Source organism: Sminthopsis crassicaudata, chromosome 3 (assembly GCF_048593235.1).
Source record: "Sminthopsis crassicaudata isolate SCR6 chromosome 3, ASM4859323v1, whole genome shotgun sequence".
Classification (NCBI taxonomy): domain Eukaryota; kingdom Metazoa; phylum Chordata; class Mammalia; order Dasyuromorphia; family Dasyuridae; genus Sminthopsis; species Sminthopsis crassicaudata.
The window spans coordinates 553,058,182-553,074,084 of NC_133619.1; the positions used below are offsets into that span (position 1 = coordinate 553,058,182).

Genomic DNA, 15,903 nt, shown 5'->3' on the forward strand with positions numbered 1-15,903 from the left:
ATTGTTTTCCTCTAGGCAACAACAAAGTAGCTTTTACTTCTCAGAATTGTAGCTTTTGAAGGGAAACAATGAAGCGTGATTCAAGCAATTAACTCTGGAGAGGGAATTAATTGGGAAAGGGAATAAGACTTTTCGTCCGGGACCCAGCTCAGGTTAAAAAGCTTCCGGGTCTCCAGTTAGGCAACATTCGAGAGGCTTGCAAAAATTTTGGGGGGTATGCCTAATTTCTGTCGCTGACATCCAACAATTAGGGAATCGTAGGGACCTGGCCTAGGAGCCTCCAAGGTCCGGGCACACGTGAACAAATGAATGCACATTAATTCCCTCCTCCTCCCCCACAATTTTCGATCTGAACAGATAGAGAGCCCTTGTGACTGTTTCCCTCAGTGCGGGGTAAATAGTGATGAAGCCGTTGGCCCCGGGGGCTCGCTGCCGACCGCGAGGTGGGGGTGGGGGTGTCTCTGGGATCTCCTTAGAACTGGAAAGACGCCCACCCGGGTTAAGTAGTGCTCTTCCGCTGCCGACTGGCGCCCTGGGACCCAGCTGCGCAAGTCACGTTAGGCGGGGTTCTGTGCATTTTCTCTTCCTACAGGGGAGCAAGAACGGCCTCCAACTGGGGGTGTTCCCCGGAGGACTCCGGCTCGACACAACAGCAGAGGTTGCAGCCGTCGTTGCAACCCGGACCTGCGGCTTGTTGCACCTGAGAAGTAAGGAGCGTGGACTGAGCCAGCAGCTGGGGCCGAGAAGACACCTTCCTCCTCTCTCTACCCCCACCCGCACTCCCACCCCCGCAACAAGCTTTGGCTTTCCCCAAGTTGAAGGGGAGGGTAGGTGGATGAATCACAGTTGGTGCCAGTACCGGCTATGAAAAGGGGAGGGAAAGGGGGCCGGGATTCGGCCACGCAGCTACTCAAACTGGTTAGGTGAGGCTGCTGGGCTGGCCCCTAGGGGGGCGAATGGGCCTCTCTGAATGGGTTGTTATGGTAACAAATGACCGAACAGTCTTGTACAAACCGACCAATGAGAAGAGATTTCTCTTACACTCCACCTCCACGGTCAGAATTGCGAAAGCCTTTGCTAGAGGCGGGCGGCGCCGAGGAAGAAGGCGGTGCGACGACGTCTTGTGGGGGGGAGGGGCACTTCTGTCGTTCCTCCGCAATACCCAATCAGGATTACGAATTCTGCTGGAGCCCGCCCCCTTTCTGAGCGTCTCCCCTCCCCCTCGTTCATTTCGCACGACGCAGCGGTTGGGAACAGAGACATTTTCGGAGCTGGAGCCGCTACAGCCGCCGCCATTTTGTGTCTGTGGAGAAAGAAGAAGCAGCGGCGGCGAGTGAACTAGGCAGAAACCCCCTCCCCCACCCCGTGCGACGGCGGCGGTTCCCACCCGAGGCTCCCCCCCGGTGTCGTCCCCAACCCCCCCTCCGTGGTCAGCATGTGGTAAAGCCGGAGCCGCGAGTGACCCGTCGAGAGGAGGAAGAGGAGTCGCGAGGGAGGCGGGGTAGCGGGCGGCGGCGGCGACAGCTGCGGTGGATCTCGGAGGGGGGCCGCGGCGCGATGTCGGAGCCGGCGCCGGCCGAGGCCGGTACCGTGGGGGCCCGGGAGGACGCCTGTCGGGATTATCAGTCGTCTCTGGAAGACCTGACCTTCAACAGTAAACCGCACATCAATATGCTGACCATTCTGGCTGAGGAGAACCTGCCTTTCGCCAAGGAGATCGTCTCCCTCATCGAGGCCCAAACCGCCAAGGTTTTTATACACCCCGCAGCCTCCTATTCTTCTAATACCCTAATACTAGTGTCTGCCTCATCCCAGGTCCCACTCTGATCCAAGGGGGACAGTCTCTTCCCCCTCCCCCCCACCTCCGCTCAGGCTCATACACGCAGCATGGCGGGGCCTGTCCCCAGGGAAGGGAGGGGGGCGGCGGGCTGGGGAGGGTGGAGCCCCACTTCCGCTTACCAGCACCCCATTCAGACCTCTCCTATTCTATACATCTATCTCTCGGATGGACCTTGGTCGGGGTGGGGTGGGGTGGGGGGGCAATTCCACTTCACGTTGGGAAACTAAGAGCTAAAATACAACATTTAACCTCATGCAGTGGGAGTGGGTTCATCTCCCATTCCACCACACGATCCCCCCTTTCTGGTAATGGTGTTTTGGGACCTGGGAGGAGGTGAAAAGGGATTTGGGAGTGAGCTGGTGGGGGGAGTGGGGGGATAGTAGGGCAATTCGCCCCCGAGTGGAGCAGCCGCTTGTAAGAGCCCAACATGGCGCCTGAAAGGCACATGATGCGAAGGGGAAGAGAGGAGGATCCACTCCCTGCCAGCCAGGCAGCTGCTCACACCCGTCAACCCCATATTGGGATGGGGGTGGTTAGAATGTACCTTTTGGTACTCATCTCTCGTATTGGAGAGTTTAAGATAACCACAGATTATGAGAAAGGGGAAAACAATCTTCCCCCAGTCTTTTGGGATTTTAAATTGTAGGGGGAAGGGGAAAGAACAGACCATAATAGAAGCCTTGTTATATAGTGTTCCTAAAAAGTGTAGTTCCTGATTATTTTTCCTCTTCCTAAACTGAAGGTTTACATTTATTCACCCATTTACCAAGGTGATCTTTGAGCCACTTTAGTTGGCTATAGTCTTCCTATTCTGTGGACCTTATTGGTGGGAGTGGGAAGAGCTGAGTGATGTCATTTAAATAGTTACTGTTAAATTTAGATATTACAAAAGTGAGCGATAACATAGCCTCCCAGTGTGAGTTTTAAAAGTAATTTCAACCCTGTATTTATGGTTTAGTTTTTCCTAGTTAATGTTTAGTGACTACCGTTATACAGGATGAGCTCTCCTCTCAGTAGAGAGAACTCCTTTAAAAGGCCACTTTTAACAACAACCACCAAAATATTGTCTAGAGACGGTTTCTGTCTAGTGTAAAATGAGTGGTCTGACTTTTTTTTTTAAATAAATGGTTTTGAAATGTGTGACTGGTATTATAAAATTTGTGAATAAAACATATAAAATATGTATTTGTCTTTTTTATTTACCATTGTAAGGTGTAGAATCTGTTTTCAAGACTTATTTTTAAATATGTGGTTGTGTGTTTAAAAAAAGTTTAAATTCCGTGACTTGGGGTTCATTCTTCCTTTAGGTTCCAATCTTTACAGCAACAAAGTGTTTGGTGCTACACTTTTTCAGATGAACCTTTTCAGCCCTTAATTTAGAGGGGACAAGAAAGCAGTGAGCATTTTTTAAAAACAAGGTCCCAACATGCTAACAGTTTGACAGCTAAATCCAAGTATTTCAGGGTCCGAAATTATGTTTTCATGTAGATAGACTTTGTGCAACTACTGGTTTGGTTTTGTTTTTTTTTTTTTTTTTTTGGTTTGTTTTTTTGGTTTGTTTGGCCTTTTTAAAGCACAAAATTAAAACGGGAAACTTTGAAAATAAAAAAAACATTGCAGATAGGTTAAAATACCCTTAGTTAATGGAATTCCTTTCTTTATCTCTGTCACAGACAACATGGGATTTGAAGATGAAATAGCCTTGTTGAAGGCCTAGATCTTAACTCGATTTTGAATGCTCTTTTTAATTACTGAAACCTTAGCTTGCTTTGTGTTTTCTTAAGTGATCTGTCAATTTTACTTTCCAAATAGCCTGATTTTGTAGCTCAAGTTGACACTTAAAAGAATGGTTTCGATGGATCCGGAAGACCTTCAAGAACTGGAAAATTAATCCCCCCAAATAGTAACCACATTAAAACATCTAGTTTGTGGATAGATACACAGTGGTAAAATAGATGAACAGAGAGCTTTTGGGACTGAATGCCGATATGAGAGGCGTGAGTGAGTTTGCTACACTTTTCCCAATTAAAGCCAGTTTGAGGAAAAGATGTAAGGTGTTCATTCTATCACAATTTTGGAATCTGTCTTAATGAGCGCTGGGACTTTGAGGGTGGGGGTGGGGGGAGAAAGGGTGATTTTCATTTTAGTTTCAAAGTGGTTCAGTTTTGCCCAACAGGGAGCATTTTGTATCCTTATTTTGTAAATCAGACTACTAAACCTGAAATTCAGTTTTCACATATACTTTGATCCCTACCATGAGACAGCTTTAACTGCAAATGACTGACTGTTACATGAAAAGATTCTACCTACTTTATAAACTACTTACATACACAACAATAGAAATAGCATTCTGGACAGGTTTTAATTTTAAAAAGTGATCTCAGTGCCTCTCAGGTTATGAAAACAAGGATTAAAATGGTATAATACCTTTTAAGGTAAAGACATCCATAAAGTATTTGACATGTTTTATATTTGGCTATGATTTACCAAAATAGTGGACTTGTGGACCTTAAAAAAAAATCCAGTTAAAACTGTAAGGAAACATTCCATGTGAGGTTAATTCAGTTTCTTTAGCCAAATTCAGTTGTACAGGCATTAAATATATTTATATTTTATATCTATATAAAGCAAGAGCACTTCCACACACTTGTATGGGCAGTTGGATTTGTGAAATAAAGTGGCTTTGTGTTCAAGAGTTGTGACCCCTACCCTAGCTACACTTAGCTAGGGGAAAGGTTGCTGGGGGTTTGAGAAAACTTGGACACTTTGGAGGTGGGTGGGATAAGGTGGGGGTGAATGGGAATGACTTACGGTATTTAAACCATTGGGGGTTCTATGGAAGTGAGGAGTATAATCAACACACAATTTGTATGGTTTGCCTTCCTCTAATGCTCCTCAACAAGTCTGTGTACCTGCTGATGCTTTCTGGAAGTTTGCTGTGCCTTCTACTAAAAGCCAATGAATGAATGGGTAGGCATTGCAATTGAACTTGGGCAACAGCAATTCTTTTGCCGTGGAAGCCCTAACAATATCAACATCACCACACTGACTGCACAAATTTAGATTCAGTGGTTTGTGCATGTCAAAGAAAAAAAAAACAACTCGACGGAATGTCCATCTCATGAAGAGCATCTTCGGTGCAAATCAAATCGTGGTTGCCAGTGTCAACTTCAACCTGACTTACGTGACTCAACTTGCTGCTTGATCCAGTTTTTGTATCAATAACAAACCCCCAACTTGGTGCATGTTTCACATGCAGATTAAAAAGTGGTTTGTCATTAGCCTCAGATGTGAAAACCTTCCTAAGTCTTGTTTATTAGGACTGTAAAAAACTAGTCCTTTCCAAGTGTAACTTAATAGAAAACAAAGGCTACATAGAGTTCAACATATAAAATATGGCTGCTGAAATTACTTTGGGCTTTCTGCCAGAAATCTGAATTCTGTTATTTCATGAAGCCTAGGCACACTATTTTGAGTTTGTGTGGGTCATGAAACAACACTTTTGGGTTCCAGCAGAAGACAATGGTATTTTCTTTATACTTTTTTTTTTTTTTTTTTTTTTTGACCACTTTCAATCTCATTTTCTCCCACTTTTAAAACACAGTTTTACTACTACATGAACCTGAAACAGCATTGGGTCCAGTAATTACATTATGATTTCCTTTCCCAGTAATGGAGCTTGTTTTGTTGGCTCCACAAATGTCAGTGTTTAAGAAATTTATTGAACATTTGAGCTTCATATAGATTAATGTCAATCCAGTGGTATTTAGTATCAACCAAAAAATAGGTCTGTATTTGTGGGTTTGGAAATTCATTTGCAAACAATTTAAAAGTCATTATTTCCTTATACTAAACTTCTCAGTTTCTTTTTATTACTTCAGGCTCCTTCTACAGAGAAGCTCCCTGTTATGTATCTTATGGATTCCATTGTGAAGAACGTTGGAAGAGAGTATCTTACTGCCTTTACTAAAAACCTAGTTGCAACATTTATTTGTGTGTTTGAAAAGGTATATATGCATTTAGAAACATTCTGAATTTTTATAAAAAATGTTCCAGATTAAATAAATACTTGTTTTTGTGTTGACTTTTCTTGGGTGGATAAATGTTTGGTTCTTTAAATTTTTTTTCTTTTTTCATTGTTTAAAAGGAAGTGCTTCTGTTAATTTCTGGGAGTTAACAGTGAAGACAGTTTGCTTTCAGATTATTTTCCATCCTTATTTTGCATTGATCATTTCACTAATTTCAAATTTTTTATCACAGACTATTCACAATGATTTGAAAGAGGTGAAAATAAGTTAAATCATATTTGTTAGTGGTGGTGGTGGTAGATTGTTGAATATCTCTATTCAACGGAAGTGTTGGACCAATATTTTTCTGAGTGTTTTTTCTGGTAGTCAGAAATCAGTTATTACTGTTTGCAAGTAAAGGTATCCCACCTGAATTATGCTTAAGTTTGTATTGTTTACCCTACTATACTGTATAGTCCTTATCTCTTGCTGAGAGAAAGTTTTTGGGACATTGATTCTTGTACCCTGTGGTGTGAAGTTGACTAAAAAATACTTAGCATTTTTGTATCAAGTATAGTTATACAGTATTTTAAAAATTAAGGGAGAATGAGTGAAGGTTTGAATTTGCTTAGGTAATAGCCTGACTTTGAAATGAGCCGTTTGTATATCTTTCAAACTTCTGAAAGTATTTGAATTTGGGGCATGCCTTGTGCTCTATTTCTTGCAAAGAGAACAATAGTTATTTTTTGTGTTTTTATAGGAGTAGTTTTTATCTGGATAAATACTAATTGGGATTGTTATAGAATAAAATAAGCTTTTTTTGTTTTTTTAAGTTTTCAATGTCAGATTTTTATGTGTAACTTGTAATTTACGCTACAAATAGAAAGTTTACCCTAAGAATTGGGGGGAAAGAAGTACCAATTACAATATGTACTGAATTTCATTGAAAATGATCATTTTAAACTATAAATGGCATTTTTGGTCATATTTAGTGGGTAGCTTCTAGTAGCTCACTTCAAGGCTCTAATGAAGAGAAGAGAGAACTTTAAAAGCTGGGGAGAGTCTACATTACTTTTTAGATAATAAGGCTTTTTATTTCTATTTTTATATGTTAACCTTCAGTTTAAATTCATTTAGATCTTAGACTAAATTCACATGTGTTTTTCCATAGTTGATTCCTTTTAAGTAGAATTTCCAAATAACAAATAGTATCATAATTTTTCATGTCAGAAGATTCAAATTACTGCTGACTTTGATTATTCAGAAGTTGATAATCTGGGTTTTGGAAATACCAGGACCATGATGCCTCTTCTAGCTGCTAGATAGTTTTGACTTTTAACTACTTAACTAGCATTTCCAAAGAAAGGACAAGTGAAATAAAATGTGAAAATAAAGCTAATTAATTTGGTTGTTAGCATAGTTTTAGAAATTGATTTTTAGAATAGGTTTATGTGATGGATTTAATTTGTCCTTTATAACAACCCTTTTACGACAAGAAATAGAGAATTGACTGAAATTATTGTCTTTTATTTCACCATCCTTTTCTAAGAAATCTTAGGAAACTTTCTCTGAGAAATTTAGATTAATTCACACATGTGTAATGCCTAAAATGTACCAGGTACTCTGCTGACTGAGACTGGAATAGTCTAATTCTAACCCATGTACTGACCATTTAAAGGTTAAAAAATGTAAGCGTTTTGATACACCTCATTGTGATACACTTTTCTCTTGCGATTTGGATGGCTCCTCATGAAAAACGTCATTTTAGAACCACAGGAAATTGTTTTCAGAGTATTACATCTAATAAATAAGAAACTTTGTTGTACTTAGTGAGAAACTTATAGTTGCCATTTTGAGTTGCAGAGTTATAAAAACACAAGTTGGTTTTTTAGAATGTGATCTAGTAGGAAAAACAGCTTCAGCATTACCAGTTTACTTTTCTTAGAGAAGAAACAATTTTTTAAAACTTAAAATGAGTAAATTAACTATTAATGATAATTCTTATATATTCATAGAAAAAAGTTCCATATATGATGGAGAAGAGAGTTTAGCATTTCAAAAGGATTAATTGCATTTTATGTATAAAACTTTTTATAGTAACTTAACACGCAATAGAATTGTTCTGTTGTTCTAGGTGGATGAAAATACTAGGAAAAGTTTATTTAAATTACGTTCCACATGGGATGACATTTTCCCTTTGAAGAAACTCTATGCCTTGGATGTCAGAGTTAATTCATTAGATCCTGCTTGGCCAATTAAGCCTCTACCCCCCAATGTGAATACTTCTAGCATCCATGTGAATCCTAAATTTTTAAATAAATCGGTAAGTTTTCATATGAATGCTACATAGTTTAACATTCTTGTCACTAGTTTCATTTTTCTGCTGTAAAATTATTGAAAAAGCCATAATATGGTATTCTAATCTTTTCAATTAAAAAGGAAATTTTGTCACAATAACATTTTTTTTAAATTTTATTTTCACTAAGATTTCTCCCTTCTATCTTCTCTTCCTATCACCACCCATTGAGAAAACAAGAAAAACAAAACATACGTATAGTCAAACAAATTCCCATATTGCCTATGTACAAAAAACTGTCTTGATCTTCACTTGAATCTATCACTTCTCTTATCAGAAGGGGGCATGTTTCATAATGAGTCCTTGGAATCGTGGTTGGTAATGATTTGGAGTTTCTAAGTCTTTCAACCTTGTTTCTCTTTACAGTATTGCTATTGTATAAATTATAACATTTTTTTTACCTTTGGCAGTTTTGACAATTTAATATCAATTTTATATGGTTAGATGTTTGTAGCTTGTAAATAATATAGGTTTTCTAAATGAGATCATTTTAAAGCTGATAACTGGCTATTCAGAATAATAAAGTTCAAAAGGTGTTGAATAAAAATTTTTAATGATTTAGTTTATTTTCAAGCTATCTTTTAAATAGATAACAATAATATGTATTTTTTCCTTTTCACATCATTTTTTTATAGCCTGAAGAGCCTCCTACACCTAGTACGGTGGTCAGTTCCCCTGGTATCTCCACTCCTCCAATTGTCCCTGATATCCAAAAGAATTTGACCCAAGAGCAACTGATAAGGCAACAGCTGTTGGCAAAGCAAAAACAGTTGTTAGAACTTCAGCAGAAAAAATTGGAGCTGGAGCTGGAACAAACTAAGGCACAGTTGGTAAGTGGGACAGACAGATGTCCCATTTATGCTCCAAAGTATTTTCTAAATCTAATCCTTCCTTAAAGGATAATCCCTTTTATGTGTGGTAGCGGCTGTTTTTTAAATCGATATGTCTTAATTATATTTCCATGATTTCTAGAATGTTTTCTTAAAGTAATAGTTTGCAAATTGAAGTATTTTATAAGTGCTAGATACAGTAAAAATCAAATTTAGTGTACATAACTTAGTTTTCTTCCAAAGAGACAGTTAATTCCCGAAAAAACACACTTAATTTTTATAATGTGCTTAACCATGTTTACAGAATATATGCTTCCAAAATGAATTGTTAGACTTAGCATTCTTGCTATTGTCGATCTAAAACTTGGGTGAACTTGAATGTTGCCTTATTCTTATTGTCTTGTTGGGAAAATTCTGAATTTTTATAATAGATATTATTCCCTAACATTTATATAGCATCTACTTTGTACCAAGAGTTGTGTTAAACACTTTACAAATATCTTGTTTGATTTTCACAACCCTGGGAGTTGGCTGTTATCTCCATTTTATAGTTGAGGAAACTGAGGCAAATAGTTTTAAGTGACTTCCACAGGGTCATAAAAGTAGTTGGTTTTTGAAGTTGGATTTTCAAATTTTCCTGACTCCTGGCCTGACTCGGTTCACGTGTGCCACCTACCCATCTCCTTTAATTACTTCATACAGGATTTTGAGAGAGATCTTTAAAATAGTTGCTTTGGTAGTACTGACCTTTAAATGGGTCAAGTTTTGATATTCTGGAAGGGATGTAAATCACAATTATCTTGTGTGTTGTGGAAAATGTTGGCATAGTCTTGAATGTTTTAGTTTTTATAAATTCTATATCTTTTTGAGAAATTAGGTCTTAAAATCCTTTTTTTTTTTTTTTTTTTTTTTTTTTTTTCCTGAGGCTGGGGTTAAGTGTGAGCCTAGGGTTAGGGTCACACAGGTAGGAAGTGTGAAGTATCTGAGATCAGATTTGAACTTGGGTTCTCCTGAATTCAAGGCTGGTGCTCTATCCACTTCGCCACTAGCTGCTCCCGGTCTTAAAAATCTTTAACAAAAAACTCTTAAGTTTATCCAGAACAAGGAGTAAATTTACTTATAACCCAGATAAATTATTTAACCTTTCTTGGCCTTTTACTTCTTCAGTAAAAATGGGAGGTTTGGACTTTTAATAGGACCTCTAAGGGGCTTTCAGTACTAAATCTATGATCCTATCAATGTATTTAATTTTTTTTTTTTTTTTTCTTTACTCACCTGTGCAAGAAATAGTTATTGCTGCTACATAATATTTTTGGGAATGAAGACTTGAGGATAGGGCCCTCAGTCTGGGGCCATATCATATACATGTGGGTAATTATTTGCATGCCTTATTTAGTGATGGCTTGTTTGAGCACTGAATTTTAGAACCTAGTAACTATTTTTTTTTTTAGCAGTGTCCAGATGTTATAGGCACAGAAAACATTTTGGGGGTTTAGTGAGGCTGAAACATGTTGTAATAATAGAGGAAACATTTTTTTTCCGTTCTCTATAGCTGGTTACTTGATGAAGCAGTGAAACCAAAAAGGGGACAACTGGGTATAGTAATAATAGTTAGTTAGTTCCTTGCATAGTATATGGAATCAGGATAATCTTGGTTCAAGTTCCTTAATCTGATACTTTGGACCCCAGAGCAAGTCTCCTAATTTTTTACTGCATAAGACAAATTTCTAATTCCCAAGAATTGCAAAACAGTCGTTGACTTTTATTAATGGGGAGGGTGTTTCAGAGAATTCTAGAAACTGACAGTTGGAAGGAAACATAGTGGCTATCTAGTCCCATATACGAAATGAACTTTTGTTAGTAGACAAGTGGCTGTCCAGCTTCTGCTTGAAAACCTCCAAATAAGGGGAATATACCACTTTACCAATCTTTTAGGGAAGCTATCAGCTTTTGAACCTAATTGTTAAAAAAGTTTTTCTGGACTTCAAGCCTAAGCTTTCTTTTTGCAACCATTGTTCCTACTTCCACCTCTCCAAGTCACACAGAATAAGAATAATCCTATGTAATTATCTCTTCAGATAATTGAAGAGAGTTATCATGTCCCTGAAATACCTCAGAAGAAATCTAATATTGGACAACATAGCAGGACCTTCCTATTTTCACAAGTCACACCTGCCTCTGTACTGCCCATGGTTGTATTTTCCTTTTTAACTCTCACATCATTTGCCTGAAATTGAATTTGCAGCTCGTTAAAACCCTCATCTTTTTAGAATAACTGTTTTCATTCCATGTCTCTTATTATTGTGAAGTTGATTTTTTTTTTTTTTGGATCCAATTGCAAGTTTGCATATATTCCTGTAAACTTTCTTTTATGAGATTTTCAACCTTTTTGGATCCAGTCATTCATTATGTGGATTATTCTTCCAGTAAAAATATGCTAGATATCACAGGACTAGAGATCCCAGAGAATACTTTTGAAAAATAACTGCCACATTGTTATTGAACCATTGACAACTATTCTTTGAATTCAGTCATTCAACTAATTTTATTTCAATTGACTTATCAACTCCAAAACTCTTTAGCTTGTTCACAAAAGCATTTTGAGAGACTATCAAGTTTTGTTAAAATTTATGTAAGCTATAGCTAAGACATTTTCTTCTATAGTACTATAATGCTTTTTTTTTTTTTTTAAAGGAAGTAAGATTTTTTGATGAAGACATTATCTGTCATAACCTCTGTTTCCCAGCTACTTCTTTAATCTCAGAATTTTCCTAGTAATGAAAATAGTTTATTGGCCTTTGATTGTAGTGTTTTTAATTTAATTTTTTCTTTTTTTTCCCCTTCAAAATCAGGGCATTTGCCTTTCAGAAAGTGAGAATTTCTGCTCTCTGTTGTGACTCAAAATTTAAGTACTACAAGTAAAGATTCTAGTTCTTTGATCTTCCTTTTTCTCTTCCATTATAGCTTAAAATAACGAAAATCCTTTTGTTCACCAGTTTTAGCATTCCTAATAGGATGATGCCACTCATATTTATCTTTTGTTAAATTATCTTCCATTTTCTATATGTTTTTACTGGAATATAAGTTGGTAAATTCCTTATTTGTCCATATTGGTTTCTTCAGACAAATCACTCCTCCTTTCTCCCCCAATTGGAATTGTTTATATGTATTGTCTTCGGACTTTTTTTTTTTTTTTAAATAAACAAGATTATAAAACAAGTAGTTAAGGTCTGACCATATCAAACCCCTCTTCTCCCAGAAAGATAAAGTCTATAGAGATTTCTTATTATACTTCCAGAACCAAATATAAATTCCAGTATTATTTTTCAAGAGCTTTATAACCTGTTTCTTCCTGTCTTTATAGTTTTCTCATACTTTATTTTCCTTCATAGATTCAGTAATCCAGCTACGCTGTCCTTCTTGGTACTCTTTACACAGGACACTCTTTCATTATTTTTGAGTGTTTTTGCTGGCTTGTCCCTTATGTCTATGACTGTATTATTTCTGGCACCTGGTTTCCTCAAGTATCAGCTAAAGTTCATCTTTTGCAAGATTCCTTTTATAGTCCTTCTTAGTGCCTTCCTTTTGAGATTTTTGCCAATTTATCCTGTGTTTATCTTGTTTGAGTGTTTCCCTCTTTAGATTGTGAATCCCTTAAGAGCAAGGCTTTTTATTTTTTGGACTTCCACTTAGCACAGTGACTATATGTATATATCAATGTTTATTGACTTTAAGGGAATGTTATAGATATGTTTTTACTAGATTTTAGCAAAATTTTTTGATAAAGTATCTCATCTTGTGGAGAAGATAGAAGGAAATAAAGATCTCCCATTTTTCCTGGAATAATTTCCCTAGAATCATTTGTCCATATTTGATCCTACCTATTTTTCCTCTGAACCTTTGAAATCAGCTCTTCAAAATCTAGGGTGCATATCAGATTATTCTTGGAGTTCACTTTCCTCCCAGAATGAATTAGTCTTGTCTTTCTACTGTTTCCTTGTTTGTGAGAATTTGATCTAGAATAGAATTTCTCCTTATTGGTTTCTCTTTCAAGATGGAAAAAGATGTTGAAGGATTAGATGATTATCAAGGCAAGTCACAAAGTTGCATCATGCTTTTGCCAGATTTGTAATGTTTCCCAAACTTTTCTTTTCCCCTTTTTTGTCCATGTGGTCTATTGTGAAGTCCGGGCTACCTCCCTCTGAAGGGCTCAGAATCAGCCCCAGTCAGGATAAGCAAAAGTCTTTGCCCCATGTTGTGGGCACCAGATGTAATGTTCTGATCGTCTCTCAGTTGTAATACTTCTCTGGGAGGAGGTTTCTTTTCTTTGTGAATCCTTTTCTCTGTGTGCAGGCTTCTTGAGAGGCTTCTGGAGCCTCCAGCCAGAACGAAGGTAGAATCTCAAATTCTCTTCTTCCTGAATCCTGGCTCTGAATCTCCTCCAGCTCTTGTCCTTCCCCAATACAGATTCTCTCTTTCCAGACTGCCGTCTAAACTCAAATCTCCCAGTCTAGACTGACTCTTCAGACTCAATGTTGCCCTCTTTTATCCTTAACAGAGAATGGGCTTGTGAGAACTCCCAGGCGCTTGTGGGAACTCCTTCAACCTATGAACTTGCTCCTTTTTAAAGGTTGTGTAAATTCCTTTCCAGAAGTCTAAAAGTATAAACTCCTAAAGGTGTGAACTCTGAGCTAGAGAATTGTTTAGACAACCTGAGTTATCATTTTGTAATCCTAACAATCTGTATAGACATAGACAACTAATTCATAGGGAGTTCTCTACATTGAGGAAATCACAGGATGGTTCAGAAAAATAGGTTGTAAAACATTTTTTGCAACCTCATAATGTTATGTAACATGGCATTAAGTATTCAGTGATTATTAAGTAATTAGACTGAGCTCATTATGAGAAAATTTGTTTATTCATTTCAGAATTTTTGACAGTTAATTTGTAATTTTTACAATGTTTTATATGGTAATTTTTTTTTTTTTTTTTTTTTTTTTTTTTAGGCAGTTTCTCTTAGTGTTCAGCAAGGGGCATCTAACATAGTTCCTGGATCAGCACCTTCCAAATTACTTGTTTCACAAATTCCACCTATGGCAGTTAAAGCTTCTCATCAGGTTTCTATACAGCCTGAAAAGAGTCGTCCTTCCTCTTCTTCACAGCTCCAGGATATGAAAGTAACAAATAGAGATCCTCGACTTAATCGGATTAGCCAACATTCTTCTCATGGTAAAGAGCAAAGTCACAGGAAAGACTTTCTAGTAAATGCAATGAATCAGTCTGATATCAAGGCAAATAAATCTATACCTGCTGATAAACAAAACTCATCAAAGCAAGAAAAAAGTAAATCAAGTGAAAAAATCACAAAGAAAGAACTTGACCAATTAGATACTAAATCCAAATCTAAATCTCCTTCACCTTTGAAAAACAAATTTTCTCATACAAAAGATATAAAAAATCAGGAATCTGAGAGTGGTCGAGGGGTCCCTGAAATGAGCAAAAGAGATCCCCGATTAAAAAAACACCTCCAGGATAAACCTGATGGCAAAGATGATGACTTAAAAGAGAAGAGAAAATCTTCAGAAAAAAAAGATAAAGAGGAGCATGTGAAGTCATCTGAACACAGACTCACTGGAGGTAGAAATAAAATTATAAATGGTATTGTACAGAAACAAGATGCTGGTACTGAAGAATCAGAAAAACAAGGGACAAAAACAGGAAGATCAAGTACTAGAAAACGATCTCGATCACGATCTCCTAAGTCTCGGTCACCAATCACGCATTCTCCAAAAAGGAGAGATAGGCGCTCACCTAAACGAAGGCAAAGGAGCATTTCTCCTTCTACGTCTACACCTAAAACTGGAAAGCTACGCCAATCAGGAGTTAAGCAGTCACATGTAGAAGAATTTGCACAAGCTTCTCGTGATGAAAGAAATTCTAATAAAAGAAGTACTAAGCAGGACACCCGGGATCCTAGGCGAGTAAAAAAGACTCAGGAAGAGAGACCACAAGAAACTCTAAATCAGCATTCTACAAAATCAGGATCTGAACCAAAGGAAAATGTAGAAAATTGGCAAAGCTCTAAGTCTACAAAAAGATGGAAATCTGGTTGGGAGGAAAATAAAAGGTAAATTTTTGTTCTTTGACTAAAAATATACATAATGTATATGTTTTGAGAGTAATAAAGTGTTTTACCTTTATATCCTTTCAAAAGGTATTTTAAAATGTTTTTTATGCACTCTAATGTTCTGGGGATGCAAAGAAGAAAAAGAAATAGATATAGAATGGTTTTAAGATAATTTTGGTATTAAGACATGGTGAGGAATCTTTAGAAAATATTTGAGCTGAGTTTGAAGGAAGCAAATAAAGGTTGTAGGGCAGAATTGAGGTTGCTCATGCATTGTAGGAAAAGAGGAGACAACTAATACAAAGGTGTGGAAAAGAGAAGGGGAGTATCATGCATGAAGAGCAAGAATAAGAACTGTTTGGCTCATTGTTATGTAATGTGTAACACGACTGGGCAGGTGGAATGGGACTAGGTTATGAAGAGCTTTCAAATGTCAAAAAGAAAAGCTTATTTTTATACCTAAATTAAAGGATCCTTAAATTTGTGTTAATATATTTTTTTAGTTTACAGCAGGGTGAAGATCATCAAGGACTTAGTAAATCACCTCATCTAAGGCATAGGGAGAGTTGGGGAAGTGCTAAAGGAATTTTATCATCCCGAGCTCCCAAACAACAACATCGATTAAGTGTAGATGCCAATCTTCAGATTCCTAAAGAATTAACTTCTGCGAGCAAAAGAGAATTACTTAAAAAGGTAATTAATGGTGGTCTCATTTTTTAGTTATTACTCTTATTTTGATT

At 37.5% G+C, this 15,903-nt stretch overlaps 1 protein-coding gene across 1 annotated transcript in view; it reads left to right on the forward strand.

The window, feature by feature from the left end:
- The first annotated feature begins 1,245 nt into the window (after positions 1-1,245).
- The window catches only part of PCF11 (PCF11 cleavage and polyadenylation factor subunit), a 30,234-nt gene continuing 15,576 nt past the window's right edge, over positions 1,246-15,903 (forward strand). The window contains exons 1-6 of the mRNA XM_074304573.1: positions 1,246-1,749; positions 5,722-5,847; positions 7,982-8,170; positions 8,839-9,033; positions 14,043-15,163; positions 15,667-15,856. Coding sequence (XP_074160674.1) covers positions 1,558-1,749; positions 5,722-5,847; positions 7,982-8,170; positions 8,839-9,033; positions 14,043-15,163; positions 15,667-15,856 — 2,013 coding nt within the window. The 5' untranslated portion in view covers positions 1,246-1,557. The remainder of the gene's footprint in view (positions 1,750-5,721; positions 5,848-7,981; positions 8,171-8,838; positions 9,034-14,042; positions 15,164-15,666; positions 15,857-15,903) is intronic.